At 45.9% G+C, this 26,693-nt stretch overlaps 2 protein-coding genes across 8 annotated transcripts in view; one reads left to right on the forward strand and one right to left on the reverse strand.

Moving 5' to 3' along the window:
• Window positions 1-1,814: 1,814 nt before the first annotated feature.
• Window positions 1,815-13,769, reverse strand: AGT (angiotensinogen). 7 transcript variants are annotated; one of them, XM_080585897.1, is made up of 5 exons: window positions 13,667-13,769; window positions 9,587-10,403; window positions 5,014-5,278; window positions 4,587-4,731; window positions 1,815-3,602 (listed from the first exon to the last, which is right to left on the reverse strand). In XM_080585897.1, exons 2-5 carry the CDS (start codon window positions 10,377-10,379, stop codon window positions 3,411-3,413), a joined length of 1,395 nt encoding a protein of 464 aa, XP_080442023.1. In that variant the 5' UTR covers window positions 10,380-10,403; window positions 13,667-13,769; the 3' UTR covers window positions 1,815-3,410. The 7 variants fall into 7 exon arrangements, with proteins under 7 accessions (XP_080442023.1, XP_080442022.1, XP_080442021.1 ...); XM_080585896.1 differs by having other exon boundaries at window positions 9,587-10,406; window positions 13,667-13,762; XM_080585895.1 differs by lacking the exon at window positions 13,667-13,769 and adding an exon at window positions 11,809-11,957.
• Window positions 13,770-24,283: 10,514 nt separating this feature from the next.
• The window catches only part of CAPN9 (calpain 9), a 29,653-nt gene continuing 27,243 nt past the window's right edge, over window positions 24,284-26,693 (forward strand). Inside the window, exon 1 of the mRNA XM_080586443.1 lies at window positions 24,284-24,991. Within this exon, the coding sequence (XP_080442569.1) occupies window positions 24,392-24,991 (600 nt within the window). The 5' untranslated portion in view covers window positions 24,284-24,391. The remainder of the gene's footprint in view (window positions 24,992-26,693) is intronic.

Raw genomic sequence — 26,693 nt, forward strand, 5'->3', positions numbered from 1 at the left:
TCCCTCATCATGGGACATAGTTAGCTCTTGTTAGGGTTTCCAGTGTTTTTATCTTAAAGATTTATTTCATGGACCTTGTTGATAGAAGTGCTACATACAGAAAGCTCCTAAAGTTCTCTACATTTTGAAAATAATTTATATCATCAGCACCTAACTTACTTGCTGTTACATTTTGGCTACCTGTTTTGTTTCAAGCTAGAACTTAAATTTACGAAGCTAGAATTTATTCAATTTTGGCATAATTCCGATTCATGTCATATTGTCTGTTAGAATTCAGCGCTGTATTTTGCCTAAATACATGCAGAATTCTTGTGACTTCATGCCTAGCTACCTCAGTACAAGGTGCATCTTTATATAGCAGGAAATCTAAAAGTGTTATTAGTTTTAAATGGTAGGACTACCAGAGGGCTATCTTGAACCTAGAGCAACTGATCTATTGATACTTTATGTGAGGGATAGAGAGTCTGGGATGAGTAGGAGATGGATTAGAGGCTTTCAGCATAATTGTCAGCTATGCTCAGTGACAAGCCATGTTGTTTTGATGACATGTTAAGAGCCTGTTACCTTTTGTTTTCTTTCACCAAATCTCCCATCTGTTAGAGCATGATTTTAGGTGCTCATTCACTAGACTGTTGATGAGCAGTAGACTGCAGCTGAGGGCTGTGAACAACACTTGAGATAACCTGGAATGTGTGTTATTGCCTCTCTGGCAGAGGAATTCAGTGGGAGACCACAAGTGTTTCCTACATTTCAGTGGGATTTTTGCATGGGACAAATAGAAGAAGGCTGGACAGAATATATGTGGCAATAAGGGAAAAGCTATTGAGAAATGGTAGACCTAGAAGCTGATGTTGTGCTTTGGTGGTGTTTATCATACAGTTATGTTATATACAGTGTGAAAATTGCCAGGAGAAAGCATGTCCTAGTATGTTTCAGTTTATAAAGAGAATGAGAGCCTTTTTAAATGGTTAGCCTGGCAACTTTCCTCAAGAGTTTGAAAGTCTGTCTTGAGTTCTTTTTGACTTCTACATTGCTACCTGTACTAATGTTTCTGCAACTGGAACTTGGGCATCAAGAAAATTGGTAACTACAGGGGAAAAAAAATATCTTTGTTAGGACTTCATTAGCTCTACAGAGTGAAGAGTAAAATAAAATAAGCATTTTGGACATAAAATTGATGTCAGAAACAAGTCTCAACAGAATATATGCTGTTGGGGAAGCAAAGGTATTTAATTGTGGGTTGTTTTTTCTTTTACCATTTGAATATCCAGGAGAAATGGGTACATACACATATAGCTTATCTTTTTTATACTGTAATGCTCCAGCACTTTCCAGTCCTTGCTCTGTCCTGTTTAGTTCTAGTTCCCTATGCCCTTTCTTCCCTCCTTTTCTTTTCCAGGGTGACGGTGGGCAGTATTTTGTTTGTTTTTCTCCATGTAACACTGACCAGGGTATGGAGTTCTCCAGCCATGTGCGGTCCTCACCTGTGGAGATTGTTATTTTGTACCAGAGCTTACTGGCAGCATGGCCAGGGGCCCCTTTTATTTATCCTCCATCTCCATGGTAAAAATGGAAGCTTTTGTGGTCTGAAATTCCATTTGTGGCTGATGCTACATTCTGACTTAAATAAATAAACGGAATAACTTTTAATATAGCTTATATAAACACTTGGAAGCTGTCTCTTTCATGCTTACAGCTATACTGTTGGCTGTATTGTGTGATAATTGGCAACTTACTGTCTTATAAAACATAAATCTGACAGCAAATTTCAAAAGCTGGAATGAGATCTGACTTAGACAGAAACCCAACTGAACTGTGGCAAAGCAATTTGTAGGTGGTTTTATTTGCAACTTGCCTGTTCTGCATATTGATACCTAATTTCTGCTATATAAAATACAAGCACCGTATTTATGGGTTAGAGCGTCTGGAATACATACATACAGTATAGCATCCATGCATTTATCCAATTATAGCATTTGTAATCCTAGTATTCTCAAGAAAGATATTCCTCAGTCTTTTTCCATTAAGATAGAAGAAGGTTATCTATCTACATAACCGACAGCAAGGCACTGGTGTTAGTGGTTTTGGATCAGATGGAAATCTGGGCCACTGTGGGTGACAGTGAGCTACTGTGCTCTGCACGATACATCTGGCACCATACCCCAAAAAGGTTCGCAGTTACTGTCTGAAGGCATCAGCACCAAAGACAAATCTAGAACTGTGAGGTCAAAGTCTATGTTCCACTGAAATCAAAGGAAAAGCTCTTGCAGGCTTTCCTTACTCCCAATTCCTGTCTTCCTCATTGCATTCAGGAATCAAGTCTAATAATTAATCTGTGGTTCCAGTTTGTTTCAAACCTTTATGACACTGCTAAGAAGTTGCACTGAACTGCTGAAGCCATTTTATTCATGTATATCAGCACAACCACCGTTAGTATAGGTTACTGCCACTAATACTGTTTCTTTTTTTTTTTTTTTTTTTTGGTTCTTAATTCTTTTAAGAACATATGGTTTGGATGTGTTAAGGTTTACAGATCTGGGCTCTAACCAGTAATGTTCTTTTCACTATAAAGTTGTAATAAATGCTTCTCAGGTTAGAAAATATTCTAAGTAATGGAATTGTATTGGAATAGTAAGCATTATTTTTTTCTAAAAATTCAGAGATAATGCTGTCACACTATGAGAATTCATACGTTGCAGTTCATTAATGCTACCAAACCATATTTTTAGCTTTTCCATGGAGTTAAGAAATAAACATACCCATCTGGGCTGCAGAAAGAAGAAACTTCCTATAAATGTGTTTTTGCTTCTAAGGCAAAATCTTGTCTCAGTGGGACAAGCAAAGCTTGCCCATGATGTTGGCAGCATTTTAAAGGAAAATAGTGCTGATCAAGCTAGAAATTTCTGTGTATAATTGTAAAACTTTCTCTGTAAAAAGTGAAAGGGAATGTCTCTTGCAAAACTGACCAAACAAAAAGTGACCTCTCAAGAACAGAAGAGTTCCTTTTTTCTACCTTTCTGTAGTAAATGCTGCTTGTGCTCATAAAATCATTTTATTTTTTTTTTTAAGTCAGTGGCTTGCTGACTACTGTTCTGTCCCCACTGCATTGAAAAAGATTGCTAGGGGCAGAAGGGAAACAAGATGGGAAGAAGGAAAGAAGAGAAGCTGGTAGAGGAGTGTGAGTCACCACCCCACATGAAATAGATGACCAAAATTGGAATGTTGCAAATTTTTAGCTTTCAAAAAGCTGTATTTCAAACACTACCTGCTTCATCTCAAAGCTAAGTAGACCACTCCACATGATCATAAAAATAGCTGATGAATAAGAAAAAGGTGATGGGAAATGTGTATCGTTTCTCTCTTCTCCACACCTTCCCCCTTCCCTCTGCCCCAGTTCTTGGTGCTTGCATTTAAACAGTGTGCAGTGGGTTTGTTATTCTGCCAAGGAAAAGCATTGCCCTTGACTTCTCTTCAAAAACAGCTAAAAGGAATGGCTTGTTCAGTGTTACTTCGAGTGGCCCCAAATCTTTCTTCTGTGCTGTGGGGTCTTCTGGTCGATCTGTTTCATCACTTGTGAGTTTGAAAAAGGCTTTATTTATGACCTGTAAAGGGAAAGATAAAAGTAATCGGGAGTCACGATAGTGAGAGCTTAAGTAGATGAAAAAGCACATGAAGTAATCAGTAAGTTAGATCAGCTGTAGCCAGCACAGGATAGACTCCATGGATGTTCAAATAAGTCCTTGATGCACTTGCTCCATAATGTGAAAAGGCTGTACAGCAACTTGTACACTTCGGCTGTATGAAATCCTAGTACCCTTTATCCTGACAAAGCTTCAAACGTAGGACATCTTCCAAAAAGAAAAATGGCAAAGGCACTGAAATTACACTTTTAGAACATAATTTTCTGCCCTTTAATGGAAGATAGCCCTCCCCTTTAAGATCCCCCTTTCTTTGCCTTGGGACCTGAATGGTTGAACCTGTCTTCAGGTGAGGCAATGTGCCATGCTCGGTTCTGGTTTTGCAATTTCTGGGAGCAGTCCCACAGTGATCAAGGGAACAGCCCAATAACTGCCAGAGAAGCTGTGAGAAGCTCCCCATCCCTGGAGGCGCTCAAGGCCAGGTTGGATGGGGCCTTGGCCAACCTGATCTAGTGGGTGGCATCCCTGCCCATGGCAGGGGGTTGGAGCTGGCTGATCTTTAAGGTCCCTTCCAACCCAAACCATTCTGTGATTCTATGTACTGCAGCCTCCATCATTCAGTCCAGCTGTGGTACTTTGAGTTGTTCAAGCTCTTGGTATGCAGGCTAATTTGTGTGCACAGAACCTAGTGTGCTCAGACCTCAGACGTGGTGCTTGTATTGCATCCCCTGCTGTAATGATGAAATTTAAATGGTGTAAAGCAAACCTGTTCTGCTGTGACATTAATCGAAACAGTATTCAGTACCATTCAGTCATCTTGAATGTCCCCTGCTGATCAAGTATCCCTCATCGCTCGTACTGTTTTGTTTTAGGTCAAGTTCTACAGTTAAACAGGCTAAAGCTGAGCAGAAGGCATATTTTGCTTAACACCAGTGATATATACCATACCTTCCCAACAGTTAGATTGGTGTCACTTATTTTACTGAGATCTGCCCCCTTTCCCAGCAATGCAGGCAGTTTCATATCTGCAAGAAGTTCCTGTAGATCAGAGCTGTCTTCTATTTTTAACTCTGGCAAAGTTAATTTAATTTCTCTGAAAAAGAGAGAGGAGAAGAGGGGGAGAGAGAGAGATGAGAGCACATCCTCTGGTATCGAAGCATGGTGTTTAGGCAGATTATGGGCAGCCAGTGGATGTTTCTTCTACTAATACCGTGTCTGTTGTCCCTGAGTTTCTGTGAATCTCTGTTTGCACTAGTTGTTACACCCTCCCTGACAGGATCTGACCATTATAGGAAAGCAGGGAGCAGGCAGGGCTGCTCTGCGCACCCTGTCCCACTAATTCCTATGGGAGGGTACATGTGTGTCCAAGCTGTACCTTGGGGACAGATCCTGGAGCCAGGCCACAGACTGCAAAGGGAGCTTGGACTCTACTTTGTCCAGGTCGTTGCCATTGATGGGTTGCAGCAGCACCAGAAGAGCGTTCTTGCTGACAGGGACTTCAATCACAGAAAAAGTCTCGCTGGCTTCAGTCTTGTACTTGAACGTCCCAGTTACCGACAGCATGGGGACTGAGATCGCCATGTTCGAATCGACCCAGAACTCCTGAGGCTCTTTTAGCCGGAAGGCTTTCTTAGCATTCACTGAAAAACAGACCAAGAAAGAAGTTGAATCTTCCCTTTCATCCTTCCTCCCCTCTGCCCCTTAACTGGTATATTGTTTGTTTAAAAACAACACACCACACTAGGTAAGGGCAGTGTGTGTAAAATCATACTTAGCTACTGTAAACATGTGTAACCTGTCTTTAATATGCCTTCTGGTAGCATCAGGCAGAGGCAGTGCAGATTTACAGAACAGAGTCTGAAAAATCATCAGGACTGTGACCAAAACTGCTATGTTTCTACCAGCTTTGTGACCAGGAAATGCAATAAATCTGGTAGAATTTTCTGCTTGCTTTGTTACCTGCTCCCTCCCAAGCTGCCAAGGTGGTTCCCAGGTGGCTCATGGGTCTGATGCGGACGGTTTGGATTTCCTCTCCATCCCATGAGCAGCTGTGACGACCATGTGCTAGGACTGCTTGTTTGGGACCATATCTGGCAGGGCCAGCTGCAGGAGTGCCCTCGCACAGCTGGAGCTGGCTCCTGAGGTAGCCAGGGGGCTGGTGCAAGGGAAGGTGGTACAAGCTCACCCTGGGGTCTTACCTTTGGCCATCTTGAGAACCAAAGCAATGGGGAAAGTAGCAAGCACAACAACACCAAAGGGTTGATTGAGCCTAGGAGGTCAAGAGGGACATACCTGAACACTTGCTAAACCTTGATATAAATTTCTTACCCAGTTCACAAGTATGGGAAGCCTTGCTCTCACCTCCTGCTGCTTCTGTGCAGCTTTGCATTTCAACATGTTATCTGCTCATTGCCATAGATCAGTGCTGCTGCCCAGTTAGGCAGATAATCCTGTTGACATTAAAGAAACTACTGCCATCAGTGAGAAGGGCAAAGATCAGGAGTCTTGAAATTGCTGTTTTGTGGAAAGGGGAATTAGGAAAACAGATTTATACGTTCTGGTAAAGAAAGGAATGCCTTCATTAAAGTAATATCAGTATAAAATAGGAGCTGGCATAGCTGTACTGCTAAATAGTCTATTCTCCAATAAATCCAGGGAAATGCTGGATCCTAACACATTTAGTATATAATAAGGTGTGCATAGGAACACTTGTCTCCTAAATAACTTTGTATAAAAAGCACATTTAGGCATTTCCACTTAGTGTAAATTCACCAAAAAGCAGCAGCGGGTAGGAGATGTGAAAGGTATAAGCAAAACAAAATAAAATAAAACAAAACAAAAAATAAAATAAAATAAAATAAAATAAAATAAAATAAAATAAAATAAAATAAAATAAAATAAAATAAAATAAAATAAAATAAAAATAAAGAGTTGTTCACTGTCTTTTCGTATCTCATAGGAATGAGGGATGGAAGCTGAAAGCAGAAAGGAGACACTTTGCCTGTGTAACCTGCGGAACTTACTCTCACAGGACAGCAGATGTCAAGAGTGTAACAGAATAAAACAAAAAGGGAAAAAAAAAAAAAAGAACCAAGCATTCAGAGAGTTAAATGTATCAAGCTGGGATAATAACTTTTTAAATAGTCTTGGGAAGGACATAAGGAATGTCACAGATAGAGGAAGCAGTGTCCAACTGCCTGCAAGGCAGCAGGTGAGGCAGTAGGCTCCTTACTGGTGGCTCCCATCATTTCTCTGAAGCAGCACTGCCCTCTGGCAGGGGTGGACGTGTGAAGGCACAGACCTTGGATTAGCTCCAGGCAGTTTTTATGTTCCTGTTAAGTAAAACGAGCTCCCATAAAGAGTTGACTCAAAGTGCCAGGAAGCTAATTGCCTCTGGAACATTAAACATGAATTTGGATGCAGAAAGTTTGCTATCTGAAGCATGAGTGCTGCACGTCACAATTTAGTTGTATGCAGTTTTGTTAAATGCTGCCAGTAGGGAGAAAAACAAAACAAAACAAATCCGATCTGGCAAATAAACCAGACAGGCAAACAAGCTGCTTCTTCAGCGGTACCATTTAAATTATTTATTAATTTACAATAGCGCATTTGGATCTGATCACACAAAATTTCAAAGCTCTGGTATTGACTTTGGGGCTGAGTCCATTAATACTGGGACAGCCATGAACCACAGCAAATCAACCCCACTGGGTTTGAAATGGCTCCCCATGGCCGTCTGCTGCTGAGGGTCTGGATGCCTCTGCCCTCAAACATGCAACTAGGTGTCTAGTCCCCTGAAAAGGCTCCAAGAGAAGTTAGAAGTCTTAATATGACTATTCACGTCTGGTTTTACAACAGTGTTGTTCTTAGGACATGGGAGAGACCTGTTCATAGAATCCTAGTACATCCTGAGCTGGAAGAGACCCTCAAGGATCACTGAGTCCAACTCCTGGCTCCACAAAGGACCACCCAAAAATCAACCCATATGTCTGAGAGCATTGTCCAGACACTTCTTGAACTCCATCAGGCTCAGTGCCGTGCCCACTGCCCTGGGGAGCCTGTCCCAGTGCCCGACCCCCCTCTGGGTGCAGAACCTTTCCCTAACCCCCAGCCTGACCCTCCCCTGTCCCAGCCCCATGCCGTCCCCTCAGGTCCTGTCGCTGTCCCCAGAGAGCAGAGCTCAGCGCCTGCCCCTCCGCTCCCCTCGTGAGGGAGCTGCAGGCCGCCATGAGGCCTCCCCTCAGCCTGCTCTGGGCTGGGCTGGACAAACCAAGGGACCTCAGGGGCTCCTCAGGTATCGTCCCCTCTAGGCTGTTCACCATCTTGGTAGCCCTCCCTTGGGCACTCTCTGATAGTTTTATGTCCTTTTTATACTGTGGTGCCCAAAACTGCAGACAGTGCTCGTGGTGAGGCCACACCAGCACAGAGCAGAGCAGGACAATCACTTCACTCAACGAGCCTGACAATGCCATACCTGAAGCACCCCAGGGTACAGCTGGCCATTTGGGCTGCCAGGGCACACCATTGATTCATGTTCAACTTGCTTTTGACCAGAACCCCCAGATCCCTTTCTGTGGGGCTGTTCTCCAACCTCTCATTCCCCCAATATGGGTTGCTCCATCCCAGGTGCAGAATCCAGCGTTTGTTCTTGTTAAACTTCATATTGTTAGTGATTGTCCAGCTCTCAAGCTTGTCAAGATCTCTCCTCAAGGCCTCTCCACCCTCAACAAAGTCAACAGCTCCTCACAATTTAGTATCATCTGCGAACTTACTCAAAACACCTTCTAGTCCTACATCCAAGTCATTTATGAAAACCTTGAAGAGAACTGGCCCTAAAATGGAGCCCAGCAGATCCCCATAAGTGACTGGCCACCAGCCTGATGTAACCCTGTTTACTAGAACTCTCTGAGTCCAAGCCATCAGCCAATTGTTCACCCATTGCATTATGTTTTTGTCTAGCTGCATGCTGGACAATTTGTTCAGAAGGATACTGTGAGAAACCGTATTGAATGCTTTACTGAAATCCAAAAAGATTACATTGACTGGCTTCCCTTGGTCAACTAGATAAGTGACCTTGTCATAAAATGAAATTAAGTGTGATAAGCAGGACCTTCGCCTTGTGAACGAATGTTGCCTATGACCAATGATCGCATTATGGAGTATCTTCTGACAGCACCCACGAAAAGCAAAGAAAACTGGAAATCCAGTTTGCAAGTGGGAAGATAAAGGCACAAAAGCATTTAATGCACGCCTGAGCTCCACCCTTTATCAGTAGAAACCCATTTAGAAACTTAAATCTCACTGCAAATTTACTGAAATACAGTCACTGGTACACAAACTGCCCTAAGGTGTGCCATCTCTGGTATTACATTCAGGCACTAGGATGCTGAAAAGCAAGTACACTCAGAGTTGTGGTGCAGTAGTATTTCTGGGACAGCAGTAATGGAACAACCCTAGGTAATTAAAGGATTGCCTTACTTCTAGTTTTGGATACTCTTCCAGTTTCACTAACTGGTAGCTTACTTTCTGACCTAGAATTGCCTCCAGACTATGGAAAAGTATTGCTTTTGCTTGCTTTAAACCTACATCCTCATGATTTTTGCCAGAAACTCCTCATGACTTTTAGTTCTTTTGTGGTAAGAAATCAAGCATGGTACTCTATTATTCATCTCACCACAGCTTTCCTAACCCATGGTTTCCTGATCAGGGAAACTTCCCCTGAGGCCATCTCCCTCCACCTCCTCTCCACTGCCCTTGCTGGCTTGTGGCTGAGTGAAGGGAGGCAGCGTGGAGACAGGACCCTGGGAATGGGACACTGCATGGGGCTGTGCTCCAGGTTCTCACCTGAGCTCTTCCCCCTTGCTGTTTGACCTTGCCTCCTTCCCAGGAGCAGGGCTGCTACCTGTCCACCCAGCCTGCCTCCAACACAGGTGCTTGCTCACCCTTACCTGACAAGCGGACATCCACCGCAAACAGCAGATCGGTGGATGGGTCAAGGTCTGTCAATAAGCATTTGCTTCGACCCTCACTTTTGGCCTCCACAAAGGTGTTTATTTGTTTTGTTGCCTCACTTGGGTTTGTAAAGTCCACAGCTCGGGCGTAGAAAGCATCGGCTGAGGGGAACAAGTCATGCACGAACTGTTCAGATAAGGGTATGCCAGGGGCAGAGAAGAGGCAGAGTGTCTTGGAAAAGAGCAGCTCCTCATCCCTGTTTTTGATGAGGCTTTCAATAGTCCTCAGGCTTGCAAGGACCTTGTGCCCATCCACCCTAGAGGTGCAGTCAGGATCTCCAGATGGGGGAACAAATCCCAGCAAACCCTGCAAATCAGTGGCCGTCTGGTTGGATGCACCCAGGTAGAAAGACACCATGGAGCCATAGAGACTGGTTGGGGACAGGAGGACATTTTGGCCTCGACGTGCTTCCCTCAGCTCATTGTAAAACCGCATGCCCAGGACATGCACAAAGTCCTTCAGGTAGCTCAGTTTCTGCCTCCCACGGCCACTCAGGCTCGGGGTGTCCAGCTTGACTTTGTCCATCAGGTCATCTTCATAGGCAGGTGTGGTTTGGGAGTCAATGGCGTCAAGGACAAATGTTTTCCTTCCCTCTTGGGCCAGGTTTTCCATATCCTCACAGGTACTCTTGTTGAAAGAAAACAAATTGAAAGGATGGACATAGACCCGGTCACAAGCCACCGCAGTGAGGCACAGGAGCAAGCAGAGAAGGTCTGCTGCCAGGTTCATGTCGGAAGACCACTTCCACAGTGTCTGCTGAAAGAAAAAGTGAAGAGGAAAGAAGACTGATCAGCCTGTTGTAAATGCTGTTTCTCATATTTATATGGTGAGGTGCTCATACTGCGTTGGAGTTACAAAGACAGGAATGGTAGTGTAGAGTGCCAGTTGGACTGCCTGCTCCCTGAAAAGGACGGGGTGAAATGGCCAACAGTTTCATGGCAGCAGGTGGGGACGTGCCAAGCATGTCAACATTACCAACTGCGATATCCTGAAGATTGAGCACTGGAAGCAACATGGTAGTGCTCTGCAATGAGTTAGGCTTGCAAGCTAGACTGTGCTAGTTCTGGCAAAACATTATAATAATGCAGCTATATTGCTCCCGGGACCTAGTCAGAGCTATCTCTGCAAATTGCTGCACTAAATCTTGCTGACACATGGACGAGTTAAGCGATTTGCCTGCTGTTACAGGGGAAGTGGGTTTGGAAACCAGGTCTCGTAAGGTCCCACTGCTGAACTCTCCTACTTTGTATGTCTAGTCAGCATAATATCTGGCACTAACGAAGCATTTTGTGTTTCCATAGCCCAGTGCAAACATTCTTTCTAGCTTCTAGGCAAACACACTCAGGGCTCCCTTACAAAAATGTGCTAACACGGAAACCAAGAGCTTATTTTCATAGCACCTTCATTATCTGAATACAGAGTTAGCAGGGATAAACTCTGGTTTTCTCTTCTGTGTGAGCAGTCCTCCTGTGGTAAAAGACCTCCTGCTGCTCTTGTTTTTCCTGACTAGAAATAGAGAAATTTCTTGAACTTTGATGTCGCCAGTGTTTCGGAACAAAGGATCTGGTAAATATTGGGAATGCAAAAGGCATAGGCACACATACATGCACATGCATATGAACATCCACATGTATACGCAAACACACTGACAAACTGTGTTTATAATTCTCACTTTTCCTGTATCCAGTTTTTGATAACTAATAGCTTTGTTGCGCCTTCCTTGGATTTGTAATCTGCAACTTCGGATTTGCATATCTGAAATCCAAATGAGTCAGAAATGACACTTCTGTATGAATAATGCTTATCATTTGCCAAAAATGCTGTTAATCAGAGCTGTATTTTTACACTAATAGTTATATCTTGTTAGTTGCAACTCTGTTCACCCTCTTATTTGCCTCACAGCAGCCACTGCTGGCAGCAAGCTCCCCAGCCCCACTGGTGCCAGAGCTTGCTTCTCCCCTGAGCCACCATGCTGACCCTCACGGGCAGAAACAGCAAGAGGGGCAGTCCTCACTGCCGGCACTTACACCAGGCCCGATCTGTGGTGAAGCAAACGTGATTTATTTCCCTAAAGAAGTCAGCCTAGAGCCTTTCAGAAAAGCATGAAAACTTGAGCTGAAAAACTGGCATGCAGAGCAGATCCATCGAGTATGCTTACTAGCCTCCGTCCGTGCCGGTGTCCCCCTGTGGACGATGTCTCCTCTGGGACAGGCTCCTTGTGGCACCTTCTTGCTCCGGGAGCTGTGCGTGGTGATGTCCAGGGCATTTATGCCCTTCCCAGAGGAGGGGCCTTTCTAAAAGTCTCCAGTGACATTGCACAAAGCTACTTTATGTCACAGGCTGGGAGGCCAAAAAAAGTTAGTTCGGACCAGATAGGGCCTGATAAAACTGGAGCATGATTTATCACTGGATGCACAGAAAACTCCAGAGATCAATACACAACCTTTAACCCGACCCAGCGCATTTGTGTAGCCTGCAGTTACACATTTACTGAGATGGACACAGGCATTTCATTACGCAGAAGAACTGATTATAGGACCTGAAAATAACTCTGCTCGTTTTGTGCTGGACTCAAAGAAATGCAGATTTCCTTGTGCCTGCATTTGTTGCACAGTCAGACCAGACTTTTTCCTTTTTGGATAAGTTGCTTTTAAGCTCTGACTTGTGGCTTGTGTACCCATCAGTGAGTGTGATATGTCAATTTTTACCATTTTTTACCCTCTTGACCTATCCAGAAGATCAAAAGTTTGCTTGTTTTCCTCTTCAAAGCAAAATGTGGTGGAGAGGATGAAAACTAGATGGATTAGGTCACCAGATCCAGCTGACAGAGAATTTACCCCTCCCACTCTCAGCTTCCCAAGTCTTATTTAGAAAAAGCAGTGGGATTCAGAGATCTATCTGCTGCTTTTGGAGTGATCCTTCAGCTTTGGTGTGCCCCTTTCTCCTCTTTAAGCAATTAAATAGCCGGCTAAACCGGGGATGATGCAGTTGGTCTGAGCCATGGTGTCCTGTTACATGGGAACTTCAAGGAGGAAGCCACAAGCCAAGGCAGAACAATGCTGTGGGTGCACCTGGGCTGTTGGAGCCGCTGAAGCTGATGGTGCTGACAGAGATAGCCAAGCCCTGCTAGGCCAAGCACAAGTGACAGAGGGATGGAAAATATCTGTCTCTGCAGCACTGCTTTTCATTTGAACAATTTGATTACTTTAGCTGTAATGAGTCCTGAGCATAGGCCTGTATGACATGCTGTCATGTAACGAGGCCCAAGCAAACAGCTTGAAATATTTAAGGTGTTTTCTCCTCTTGCTGCTGGAGCATCTCACTCTGAGAAGCATCTGGCAGCAGAACAATCCCTGAGCATCTGCACCATCTCCAGACGGCTATAAAATGCATGGAGCCTGGCCATGGATCCAGGCAATAGGAGAAGCAGTCACTCTGTGGCTCCTGCAGTGCACCGTGGTCTAGCGCACCATTATGCACTAGTGTATTTCTTACATCTTTGTCATTTATCTTTTCAGTTTCTGCTAAAGGAGGAGATTTCAGACTGTGAAGAACATACATTGCCACACCTGGGAACATATTTTGTCCTAATAAGACTTACTTAATTACAGTCAGTTTTACATTCTACTTCTGAGCCATTTTTAAGGTAGAGTGCACAAGCGTTATTCCAATTATTATATGTGGACCCTTTTGTCAGGCTTTTTTTTTTTTTTCTGTTGGGTTGCCATGGTTTTAGGAATGAACATATGCTTGAAGACTTCAGCAAGAGGAGAGTCTCTATCCTGCCTTTCAGCTGTGGTGTCCACAGAGTTTCTTCCCCAAAGAGAGCTGTGCCAGAAAAATTGCACTGGGAAAAAAATAGGTGAAAAACTTTCCAAAAGCTAGGAACTCAAGAAGGTAAAAGCAAGATCCTTCCTAAAAGCATTGCTTGTACAAAGAAAGCCCAAAACCTGCGCACGTTGCCTAACAAATCTTATCTTGCAATAGCCACAATAAAGGTATAAATAAACACAGACCTCTCAAACGTGCTGTCCAAGGAAGAGGTTCCTGTCCTTCTTTTGCTCCACTCCTCCTGATCTCAGGAGAGGACTCATGTCTCCCTTTTATACGCACCCTTACATAAGCTGGCCTGAGCTCCCTTCCCCCCTGCACTGCCCTCATTTCTCTTCAAAACCTGCCTCTGTTTTTCCTGTTTGTTATTCATGGTCACAGCTGCCTTCTCCAGAGAGGGAGCACAGAGTGGCTGAAAACCCGCTCCCGCTGGTACTGTGGTCACTGCTCCGCTTGCAGCCTTGCTTCTCGCCCATTTTGTGCCATTGAAATGAAATCCCTTTGCCAGCCAGCCTTTCTTTTCTGACATGCAAGTCGGGGAGCAATGTGCCTCCCCATGAAAACTTCTGGGTGGTGTTGCTGCCTCTTCTTCTTTATGTAAATGCTATCAAATCTGCTTTGGAAATTTTAACCCTAGTAGGGGAACACTGATCTTACAGCCAACAGTGAGTAATTAGGTCTTGAATATGTTTTTTTCCAAGCTCAAATTTCAATTGATTGGCAAGCCAGTGATTCTTTTGCTGAAGAACACCCTGTCTCTGTTCTGCTGAAAAGTGTTTTCATTGATCCAGATAGCTCTGGGAAAGGCTGCATAAAATTCAGCACTTTGTGCAGAGACAATAGTAAATATTTTATTCTGTTTTGGTTTTGTTTTTTTGCTCAGCTTGTTTTCCAGTCTTCCCAAATTTTGCTCTGAGATCTGAATTCGAAGGCGCCAGACATACTACAAGGATGTCTCCCTGTCTCCTGTGAGGTTAGGATGGGATTTATGGAGAAAGAAGTTACCGTGGATAGAGGACAATGAATTACACTGCTCACAGACTTGGCCCACAGGCAGTGCCAAGAACCTCAACATGGGCTCTTTGTAGGTTGAGCTTGCACTTCTGACCTCTGCAGATTACGAATTTGCATTGGGTTAACTCAGACAGCCTGTACGTAGTCATGTATCATTTGTTACTAAATTCGAGGTTTTTTTTCTTTGAGACTAGAAGTACCCTGAATGGGAAGCAGGGCCCAAACAGTTCATCTGCACAACCTGCGGGTTTAAGTTGGTAATTGCAAATCTCTATTCCCCATCAATATTCATAATGCTTCCCTCTCTTTTCCTTTGGTAAGGGAAGACCACATGAGGTCTGGACGAGGCACCAAGAGGAGAGAACAAACTGCAAGAAGGACAGGAAAAAAGGGAGAAAGAGGAAGCCTGTGTGGGAGGACCTGACAGAAAGGAGACAAGGAATATTCCTTTATCAGCAGTGGTTGCTGCAGGGATGGCAGGCAGGCATCACGCTGGAAGGAAGAGCATTTGTGAGACACCTGGGAAAATCTCTGCAGAGCAGCCAAGTGCCTGGGGAGACCAAGGCACTTTGGGTTGGAAGAGTGACCACTGGGATGGGGAGTGTAAACGTAAAATGGTGGAGACAAGCCCCAAGTCCTTACTCGCTGTTTTGCCACAATGCCAGAATCAGCAGGATCCCAGTAAAATTGCCATGCAGAAAATATAACTAAGAGGAAGTTCACTTCCTCGTATATAAACTGCAGAAGGCACTGCCGTAAGATGCTGTGGAGACTGAAAGCGTTAACTGGTACAGAAAAAGATTAAATGAACTCACTGAGGGCACAGCCATCAGAGGCTGCAGAACACAACAGTCCAGGTACAACAGCTAACTTGGGAAATCCCTGCGCAGCCCTGAGTTTTAGTTTGATCCATATAACAGCTCACATGCTCCTCTCTAAGGGCTTGTCTACAGCCTGTGATGGAAATAGAGATGTCTGAGCTTAACTTGGCCAGCGTAACTTGGCTCACCCTGCATCACTGACGGGAAATACTATTTTAGCAGTGCTATGTCAGTGAAGCATCACACCTAGCAAACCTGACCCCAGCCAGGGCACTGCTGGGCACTGCTCCATCGCACAGCACATTTAGGAGCCCACTGTTGACTCTTCAAAATCAATAAGCCTCAGACAATTTGAAAATTTTTCAAAAATACTGGGTAGGCTCCAAATATTAGTTAGCCACTTGTCATGTTTTTTGTTTTTCTTGCTTAGTCAAAGTACCTGTAATAACTAGTGGCAGAGTCACTGCACCAGGTTCTGAACTCTGTCTCTGTCTCCTGCCAGACCTTTGGGCTCTGTTCTCACTTCTGCTGCACACAAAGTACTCAGGGGCTTTATCCAGAGTAAATACATAGGGAAGAGGGAGGGGGTACAGATCTGCTGATGGGTCAGGCAGGTTCCTGCACGGTAGTAAACCAATTTTCCCCAGTTCTGTGAGAACTGTGGCAAGTTGCCTTGGGCCTGATTTTATTTGTTTGTTTTTCCTATCTCTGGTGGGGAAAGGCTGTGCAAAGTAATTTTTTTGGACTATTTTAATGAAACTTTGATAAGGAATAGCTTTGTATGTGATTTTTATTTTCTCTCTGTTTTCTCTGTACACCTGACTCCTGCCCTTGTTGGCTGGAAACGCTTTTCTGTGAAAGCAGCACGAGGGATGTACTCAGTGCTTGCCCAATTTTTTGTGTAAAGAGGATTGCAAAAATGCTTCTCAATAATAGCATTCAAAGTACAGATGACGAAAGAGAGATTATCCCGCTTCTGCTGCAGGGCCTCACAGTGAGGAACAGCACGGCTGCTACAAAACTCAAGGACCATGTGCGTACAGCTTAACCCTACCGCCAATTTTTCAGTACAGAAACTGAACCAAACCCATGCTTGACTTGGTGATTAGCCAGCATAACCGCTGTGGTCCTCCCACCCTGGCCTTCACCTGCCTCTGTCCCGCACTCATCCCTGTGCTGGGACAGAGGGATGCAGCGTGCCAGCCCGGACAGTGCCAAAATACACACGGTGAGTGGGTGGCTGGAGGCCGACTCAGGTAGCTGGGGCCTGCCCAAAATGATGCATGGGGCATGATGCCCCCTCCTCGCAGGGACAGAGGTCCCTGCAGGAGCGTCACCAGCTCTGCATCTCCTTCTGCTCCTCAAGGAAGGGTCCCCTTGAGGGAGGTCTTTGTGCTGGTGACGGCCCACCTGCAGAGCTCATCGAACGGTGTAATACCTGCAAATGATTCTGGGTCCTTCCCTGCAGCAGGTGCTGTGAGGAGCGGAGACGATCCCAGACTGAAGCAGCCAGGACAGCATGGGGCTGTCCTAAGACGGAAAGGGGACACGGAGAGGTGACACGATTCACCTTCAGCCATACAGTGGGTTAGAAGCACCTCAAGGACAAGAATCCAAGTTTCCTGCCTCTCAGCCTAGTGCATTACCTACTTGATCACGCTGTACCTGAATACCTCAAATGACATCCAGGGACAGCAGTGCCTGCACGGCATGATGCCTGCCTCAAAGAGCTGGAGCAAGCTTTGTTGTGAGATTGACGCACTTTGTGAGATGCTCCTGCTGAATGCCTTTGTGTCAAGGAGGGGTTTTGCACCTTCCCAAGATTTCCCAGCTGGGTCAGCCATGAAGTCTTCAGGATGTTCCCTGCGGTGAGTGAGGAAAGTAGCCAGGTGACTGCTGTCTGGGAGATGCTACAACACTAGGTCCAGAAGGCTCTGCCACCAAGCATCCTGCTCCCCTGAGTGTTGTGAGATTGCCACCACAAAGTTCAGTGAAGCTTTTACTCCCTGGGGATCCTCTTGGTGAGACCTGGAGAGGTTAATCCTTGGTGGCTCCACTGGGATATTGAAGTTCTCATTGCATCCCCAGGGCACCACTCAGAGTAGTTGTTTTCTAGCCTGGAAAAGGCTGCTATTCAGTGAAATTAAAAGCAGTACCATAGAAAGACCTTTGGAAGCTGGAATATCCCCACCTGAGCCTCCCTCAGCCACCTCTACCCCTTCTCCTGCTCCTCTGCCCACAGCTTCTTGCCCAGGGTGGGCAGGTAGCAGCAGGACTCAGCTATTCCGGCTGCTATTCAGTGTTCCTCTGAGAAGAATGTCTGCAGCAGTTTCCCCGTTCTCCCTTTCTCATTTGAGGAGCAGTTTTAATCATACATGGTAGATGCAGTTTGTTTTTGGGAAATGGACTGGCTCGTTCCCTACTGTGGTGGTGTAGGGACTCTCTTATTTCCAGGAGTTGTAGCTGCCAAAAGGAAGCTCCTACACACAAAAAAACAGACATGGGGGCAAAAATGCAACTCTCTTGGGCTAGCAACCACAATTTCCAACCCTCCAAATATAGAATCATAGAATATGACCCATGATATAAAATAAAGGCAGAAGCCTCCTGAGACCTGAGGTAAGGAGGCGGCGTTTGGGTTGGCTTTGATTCGAGGGGTACACAACTGCTACCAGCCAAGCTGTGGGGCACGTTGGCCTGCCTCCCACTCTCAGATCCCGTAGACAGATGAAGAGAGGTGGAAAGCAGTGAGGCAGAGAGGGGCAGACAGCTTTACAGTAAGGCTGCCCTGGCTGCTAGAGCCCCGCAGAGCCTCCCAGGGCTGCTGACACATCAGCTCCAGCAGGGCTAGCTCCAGCCAAGGCAATGGGACTATCTGCAGAGCTCAGGCCTGCAGAAGGAAAACGGCAAAGGCAGGAGCTAACCCAGCAGCCTGCAGAAGCTCTCGCCTTCCTCTCCTGATCCGAAGCTGCCTCCGTGTGGAGGGCCCCGGCCTCGCAGCGCCCGGCTGCCTCCACGCCGGCCCGGGGCACTCGGAGGTGCTCTCGCCTGCCTTCGCTTCGTGCAGCCCACAGTTCTGAAAGCAAGCGGGGGGGGAGATTAAATTTATACCCACCGGTGGCTTTTTGCAGGAAATAATAAAAGAGCTTGTGACTGAAGTTTCTGAGGTTTCAGTAAGTGGTAACAGTCAGAGAGCAGAATTTCCTGCTCTTGTTTCTACTGGGTGGTTTTCAAGCAAACGCTTAAATGTTTGCTGCAGTTTAGGATTCATTTTATTTTTATCTTGCCTTATTTTTCCACCTTTTCCATGTTAATGGTAAAATTACATTTTAGCTTACTGCCTAAGGGAGAAAGCTGAAGAATAGGAAATTCAGCTCAGGGTCCTCCTATTGAGAAGAGAATTAAGCCTGCCTCCCAGTCAGGCTGCCGAAACGCATGCTGATGAAAGCCTCTGTAAACCATAATCCCCCCTCCAGCCCTCCCAAATAAAATAATAATAACAAACAAATAAAAAACAGTGGAAACAGTGGGAGCTCTTATAACTATTCTCCCAGGAAAATTTGAGCTCCTGTAGGGCTTTCCTCTGACTCATGGGGTTTGAAGAGATGCTGTAGCTTGGCTCCGCTCCCACACTGCCACTTGGTGTTTCACAGTCCAAAGAAAAAGAATAAAACTAATCTTAAAAGCACCCTTTTGTTTGTAAAACGACCTCTTTCCAAAGTAACGAATTAATGAAGCAGCATTGGCTCAGCTCTGACAAAAGCCTGGAAGAGCAGCTCGGAAAGCTGTGCCTGTTTGTCTTGGTAAAGCACTCAGATGGCTGTCTAACAATGATATTTCAGCTGCCAGCACAGATAACGTTGTCATTACTCACCAAAGCACACAAAAAGATGTTTTTCATGTTGCTGTTTTTTTTTTTTTTTTTTTTTTTCCCTGGGTATACAACAGAGGGGAGTAGCGATGCTGGGCAAAAAAGGGGACAAACACAGTCAGGGAGGGCAGAGATGCTGCCTGGTCCTGAGATGCCATGAGCATTAGGGACCCCCAGGCACCGTGGGCTACACTGTGAAACAAGTCAGCCCCAGGGGATGTCTGCTCTGTGTCAGCATTTCATAGCCAGGCAGCGGGCAGCGGTGGCAGAGCTGCACGCAGTGTGGCTGAGTCCTAAAACAGAATTTGGGACAGGCACCTCTTTAGGACAAGGCCCTTTTGCTGTTCCACAATACGGAGAAAACGGCCTGGCTGTGGCCTCTCGCCTCTTGCTGCTGTGCAAAATGATAATGAGTGCTCACTGTAATTTTGGCTTCCTCCTCTGGATGAGATTTTGATATCTTGCAATTCCTCCAAGGTACTTTTTTTTTCTTGACTAAGCCCAGAGCAGGATTTCCAAAGGGCACTCATTGATGTCCCTCCCCTTGATTTCCAATAGCCTTTTTCTCATTGCTCTACAGCAGTTTTCACTAGGCTGGCCCGTGACATTTCGTAGGGCAGTCTAGTCCTCAGGCCTGGCTTGCGGTCCCAGCACAACCCCTAAAACCCTGCGTGACCTTCCTGACCTCCCCTCCCTTTGCTCTCTTCTGCCTCTGGAAATGAAAGAGAGAGAAGGATGCTCCAGCCCCTCTCCCCAGAACAGGCCAGAGAGAGCCTGTAGGGCCTTACTGCTGGAAGCTGACGTTAAAGTCCTAAAAAAAAAGCCCCAAGCTGGGCTCAGTTTGTCTGGTCTCAGCTGTAGGTGGAGCATTGTAATGTCCCAAGTTAGCAAAGATGCGTGCAGGAGCACATGCAAACTCTGCCAGGCTGCAAGCCACCAGGCAGAAGTCCACGCTCTGCATTAAGCCAAAGTAATGGAAAGTATAAGAAATAGTGTGGTTTCATGTGACTGTGGCTGTGACATTTGGATTCAAATCAATGCACAAGTTCAGAGGGCGCCAAGCAGTTTAAAATGAGACTAATCTCAGAGACAGAACAAAGATGTTTTATATAACTTCATACAAAGTCAGAGGAAGAAGGAAGGTCGGAGAGCTGCCCGGTTTCACAGATGGCACCTCAGTCCACATAACATTTATCCATAAATCATTGCAAATATAAGAAGAGCTATAAAGGGACTGAGGCAAAACCAGTCATGCCTCTCAAACCCCTGGAGAAGGAACACGAAATGAAATCGTCTAGCCTAAAAGAGTCCCTTAGAGAAAAACAGATGACAGTGGCAGGGCTTAGCTAGCAGTCAACAAGTACCGGAGAACTTGGGATCAGTCAGGTCAAAGGCTATGGATAAGCCCTGCAACGTTAAACTGATGACAGGGCATGGGGTTTAACCATGACAGGGTTATGAAAGACTTAATCAGGTTGCTGTCATTTGAATAACCAACTTTAAATCCTGAATGACCAGGGTCCACCTGGTGTTGATGGGGAAGGAATTACGTAAGTGTGACTAAGAAAAGCACACGCCAGATGTTAAAAAGCTGGGGCTGAGAGGCAGAGCTGTAGCATGAAGCTATGCAGGATGCCAGGGAGAAGTGGACCTAATAGTTTCCTACATCAGGCCTTTTGGGTTCCCTCTATGTCTCCTTCTACTCCTTGAATTACAGTTTGAGAGAGAGAAAATGGGAGTCTCTGGCAGTTAAGACCACAGAAAATAAAACTAGACCCTCTGCCTTCTCAGTGAAAAGGAGACAATTCAAGGAAGTCTGACCTGATAGCAATGATGGTGGGAAAGGAAATGACAGGAACGCCTGTTCCAGCACCATGTCTGTGCCACAAGAAAATGGTGAGAAAAGTCTCATCACCCCAAAGCTCTGGAGAACAGGAACAAAGGTCTCACCTCTGGGGCAAAAGAAAAGCAAAATCCCACCTCTCCAGACTCTGCTCCTGGCCACGGGCTGGTGGGTCCCAGAGCCCATCTTTCACAGAGCGCTTGCCTATGGGCTCCGAGAGCTGCCTACATCCTCGCTGCCAGTGATCCTCACCTATAGCTAGTGGTATGAACAATGTCTGCGGGCAGAGGCAGTTGAACTGGTGCTCACACTCCCTGCAGGCTTTAGAGCCAAGGCTGCAGATAACCGATAAAACTCCAAGTGTTTCAGGAGCAGGCATCTAATGGTGGTGCATGGAGAAGAAAACAGCGTTCAGCTTTAGCATACCTTGCCAGCCTGTGCATCACTGATGTTGCTACACTGCCAGTTTGAAGCCCTGCCTCGTCTTGTGGCTCAGAGAGAGATATCTGCAGACCGCATGAGCCTAATGGTTTCCAGAGGTGGCCTGTTGGGAATTAATTGCATTTGCTCTGAAGGCTGTCTCTCATCTAGCAGTGCCTTTACACCTGTGCAGGCACCCACTTTGCAGGGCAAGGGCAGACCTGCCCTATCAGTCCTGCTGGGAGAGGGCTGGGGGCTGGAAACCTGCTGTCCCCTGACAGTGCAACCCTGGAGAAAGGACTTCATTGCTCAGGGCTGTCACAAGCCCTGCTCCTACTTTGCTTCAATGTCACAGTGTGTCCATTGCAACAGCTTGTCAAATTAAAGTGTACAAAGCCTAGTGTCAAAGACTCTTATCGTCTGTGTTTGCCTACCTTCCCAGTGTTAACACCTACTCTGCTTTTTCTCAGTGCACCAGCATGTCTAAGAACTAAAGCCCTTCTACATTGGTTGCTTGTCTGCCCGTATCCTGAGGTATCTGAATATTTTGGTGTCTGTCCCCAGTGAAATACCACACAAATAATTGCTTTGCTTGGCATCCCTGCAGTTATCCTCAGCAAAGAGGCCAGGACCAAATAGGTGTAATTGTCCTTTTATTTGTATCAGGATAATCCCTTCATGTCAAGCCTTCCAGCCATATCCACCTTTCAAAAACACAGAGGTCAAACCACTTCTACAACATTTCCCTTTTCTCTCTTATCTCCCCATTGCCTTATACCTAATATGTATATTGTTGTTCCTGCAGGGCAGGAAATATCTTGAAATTGCATATCTACACAGCAACTAGCACAATGTAGTTTAATAGTCCCTACTATACAGAAATCTAATACATATAATTTCCCCTAACCCAAAACCAATGAATGAAGGGATCAGGCTAGAGATGCTATCAGTTTCTTTGGTCCACTCTTTTCCTAAAACAATTTCATGATTTATTGCAACATCCTATCCTATATAGGATGCAGATATTCTTGTGCATGAGACCAAGACCCATGTTTCACTTTCCTCCCACCGATAACAGTCTCTGAGGATCCGCAGACCACACCAGGAGGCAGCAATAACAAGAGATGTCTTGGGGGAGAAAAGCACTTCTCACTGGTTTCAAATGAGATTTCATGGTAAAAGAGCAAAACTGCTAGAAGTCTTTTTTCTTGTAAAACACTTGAGTGTGGCTAGCTAGATACAAAGTTTTGTATATAACTGAGAACTGAAATATTTTGTTAACATTTTCTGCTCACTCCTCTTTTTCCCAACTGCTCTCTCCAGGTGCCATCTCTTCATGCCACTTTCAGACAGATTTTACACCAAGGCTGAGATCTCAGAGATGTGAACTTTCCTGCAGTGTCAGGACTTGAGCACAGTGAGGAGAGGGAAGAGCTGTCCCTGCCCTCTGAAGAAAAGGCTGCAGTGTGAAAACATCCCTTATTAACACACCAGAGCATTCACTTAGGACAGAAACTTTATGAATTTCCCTACAGCACAAAGAGCACCCATCAGAGCTCAGCCCACACATTTTTGATTGTAGCTGAACTCTGACAAGTGGGAACTCCCTGAGGTGATATGCGGTCACTCCCCTTGGGCTGTAGCAGGTGTGGAGGCTGTGTATCCTGGATGCTGAACGTCTCCTTCCCCGGCCTTCACGTTAGTCTGGTGTGTGAGAACGTGCCTTAGCCCACACAGAGATGTTGGGGATAAAGCGCATTCCTGTTTTTTTACCACTGACTGGATGTGGGATGTTGGGTACATCACATCTCTGAGGCTCATGTTGGCACTTATGACCTTCTCCTGCCTTAGTCCCTTAGCTGGGATCCATCTCGCATGACTATACACATTTAATAGCTGAGCATCTACCCTCAGCTAGTCCATGAGGCTTCACCTAAAGGGAAATGAAAGACACGGTCATCTCCAGAGAGATCTTATGGATGAGGACACAATGAATCACTTCCTAGAGGCACTGCTCTTCCATACTGACTGTAGAAAAAGCCGAGGTGGGTAGTTTGGAGTCTGTTCTGCAGACCTAAAGTTTGGTCAGTTGACTGCCACATTTGGAGCACAAGGCCTGCCTCTTCTCACACGTCTGGACAGCATCCATACATTTGGACAATGGGAACTTGGTCTCAGGAGGGAGCCTGCAGACATCAACAATGGATGCAATTATGGGGAATAAACATGGGAATATATGCTGTGAAAAAGAAAGCTTTCCTCACAGCGCTGCTGTGACAAATAGCAGAACAGAAAGGAATTAATTCTGTTTCACCTAATTGCTCTCCATAAATCATCCCTTGGCAGCAAGCTCGAGTGGTCGACCAAAGGGCCAATTAAAGCACAGGGAGGCTGACTGGTGTTTGTACTCAGGGCTGTGTTTTGTGTTACAGGAACTGTAATTTGTTCCCAGGGCAGCATCTCTTGCCATTCCATGCATGGAGGAGTACCCAGGCCCGTCTGGCTCTGAACCCTGCTGTTATTTCTTCAGAGCATCCACGGTGCATGGACTGACATCCTCTCCAGGACAGCGTTTTGCTGTCTAATGTGAGATGTGATGTGGCAGGTAGATGCTGGGCAGCAGAAGAAGCACAACAAGAGACGAACAAGGTCATGAAACCCAGAACTCAGTGGCAAGTTTTGCATGTGTATTTGGTTTTAAAATCCGTTGTTACAACACACACAGAAATCCTTCAAGTCACAGTCTGTTAAAATCCTTCCCCCAGGTAAAATACCCTGTCACTTGCCTTGCCCTGAGCCGTCCCCACAAGATACTAGCACCCCGATCCTGGGGCCAGCCCCGGGCTACCCCTCAGCAGAGCAGCCCTGGCCCTTACACCTCAGCCCTGGTGTCCCTCGACAGCGACAGCACCTGGCTGCTGGGACAGCCCCACCATCCATCATGCCGGGCTTTTCATGTGTTGGACAAAAAGGGCGAGCCTGCCGCGGTTGCAGAAGCTACACCCCGTCCTGCAGCTTGTGTTTCGCTCTGGTGGCTCCCCATACCTTGAAGTCAGCAGCCAGGGGTGGCAGGGAGAGGTGCCAAGCCCCACACAGGCCCGTCACCGCCGGGTGGGCACAGCAGCCCTGCCCCGGGGAGGACCTGGCACCACCTCACCACTCCCGGCCCAGCAGCTGGCGTGGCCGAGCCGGCCGCCTTCCCTCCCTGTTTGCTTTCAGGGTGTTCATCGTGCTGCTCCCACGCTGCTCGGAGCTGCTCCCGCTCCTCTCTCCCTCTACCCCCGTCCTGTTAAGCCTCAGCCCCCCGTGTTTCTCCCTGGTGGGAGCCATGCCCTACCTACTCCGGGACTCGAAGCCCAGGCCGCCACCGCTGCCGCGGGAGGCGCGTGCCACCCACAGCTCAGGGAAAGCCTACGAGGAGCTAAAGCAGGACTGCCTGCGCAGGGGCAGCCTCTTCGAGGACCCTGACTTCCCTGCCAGTGACGCCTCCCTCTTCTTCAGCGAAAAGCCACCCGTTCCCTTCCTCTGGAAGAGGCCTGGGGTGAGTACACAATGTCCTCATGCCCCACCATCTGGTGGGACTGCTCCCGTGTACGGCAGGGAAATCCAATGATTGTTTGGGGCACTTTGCTGTTTGTTTGGGATCCTTGGCAAGGAGGAGGGTTGGAAGGTTTCACCCCACAGAGCTGCGTGTTGCTGGCTTGCAACTGGCAAGGGGGAGCGGAAGGGTAGGGACATTGTAATAGAAGCTAAAATCTGATAACTATTGAAAGTATTTCTGAAACATCCATTTTTAAAAACTATCCTGTAAAATCCTATGCCTTTCCCATATTCTCTTGTCCTTTCGAAGGCCTTTGGCTTAATCATTTTAAGATATTGTATGTAGATTTTCTTCTGTTCTGCCTTCTGTAGCTTATTGTGTAGCCACACTTCATGTGCATATGTTTACGTACATGCATAAAGAACTTCTAATCGGGCATCTCTCTTACATTATTGCCAAGCAAAAGCAATGTTAAGATGAAGATAAGAGGGCATGCAAGGAAGTAAGGGTAAAATACATTATTATGATATGACTGTTTAAAAAACAACTGCCATTAATGGAGGAAATTCATAATTTAGGTTAAACCTAAAAAATTCAAAACTTCAAACTTTCAGAGCATGAGACATACTTGCTTCAATCATGAAACACTGAGAGGTCATGAATACATGCCATGGTTACTGAGCCATTCAGCAGTAGCCAAGGGCTCGATGAGTATCTCTTAATGCATCTTGCGTAACAGACACTAATAACACAGGAATAGCCTGAAGCTTCGCCAGTCACATGCTCTCAGATCACAAAACCAACATTGCTCCTGGTTCCTTCTCCCCAGTTAGCTTTAACTAATAGCCAGAAAATTTGTGGCTACTTTTCATTTCTTTGTTAATGATTAACATTTATTCTCTTTTTCATCATGGTCTGAAAGCTTCAGAATCAGTAGAAAATGTCCCTTTGCCAATAGTAGTACCAAGAGAGAAAAAGAACAAAATGGGCTTAAAATGTGTTTACATTCTGGCTTTGCTTAATCCACAACGAGAGACATTCAAATGCCTTAGTGTCCGATAGCTAACGTAGTGTCACTACAGAGCATTATTAAAGCTATTACTCCTAGACAAGTTTCAGCTATGTAAAAGCAAGAGATGGCCCCAAAGGCAAGAGTAGACCCCCAGGCACTGCTGCCCATCTTGTCTGGCAGTGCCTCGAAGGCCAGGTGGGTTTTGGGGCTGCCCCCAGGAGCAGGCTGGAGGTTTGGGGTTGCTTTGCTCAAAGACGTAACTCCTATGTCCTTGTGTGTGGTAGTGAGGGAGATAGGAGTGTGGTCTGTCTGTTGTACTTACCAGTCTCATCTTCAGGATGTTTGTAAGCTGAAGCAGAAATACCTCTACTATGAATAAGCTACCTGAAACAGGCTATGCCTTTGCGCTCCAATGCCTGCCACAGAAAAAGATGATCTCCTGTGAGCAGCACAGCAAGAAATAAAGCTCAGGGGAAGCTTTAAGGATGCAAAAAGACAAAGTTTAAGCCCCTCAGCATTTAAGCTAAATCAGTTTCATGTCTATTAGCTGTCAGTGTGTGTGTATATATATATATTTGCATTTACGTTACAATTAAGTTTACATTTATATACTTATATATATTTACAGCAGTAAATACAAGCACTGTAACACCATTTTGAGTTAATGTTTTGCAAGCAGGGTATGGGCCT

The sequence above is a fragment of the Anser brachyrhynchus genome (genome assembly GCF_964034855.1).
Source record: "Anser brachyrhynchus genome assembly, chromosome: 3".
Taxonomy (NCBI): domain Eukaryota; kingdom Metazoa; phylum Chordata; class Aves; order Anseriformes; family Anatidae; genus Anser; species Anser brachyrhynchus.

Excerpts from the sequence above, each read along its gene's own strand:
- AGT (XM_080585894.1), bottom strand. The coding sequence starts at position 11,916 with ATGCCCTGGACATCACCACGCACAGCTCCCGGAGCAAGAAGGTGCCAC. Across the intron at positions 4,732-5,013 it reads CTCCAGGATCTGTCCCCAAG|AGAAATTAAATTAACTTTGC; the intron begins GTACAGCTTGGA and ends TCTCTTTTTCAG. Across the intron at positions 3,603-4,586 it reads CCAATCTAACTGTTGGGAAG|GTCATAAATAAAGCCTTTTT; the intron begins GTATGGTATATA and ends TTCCCTTTACAG.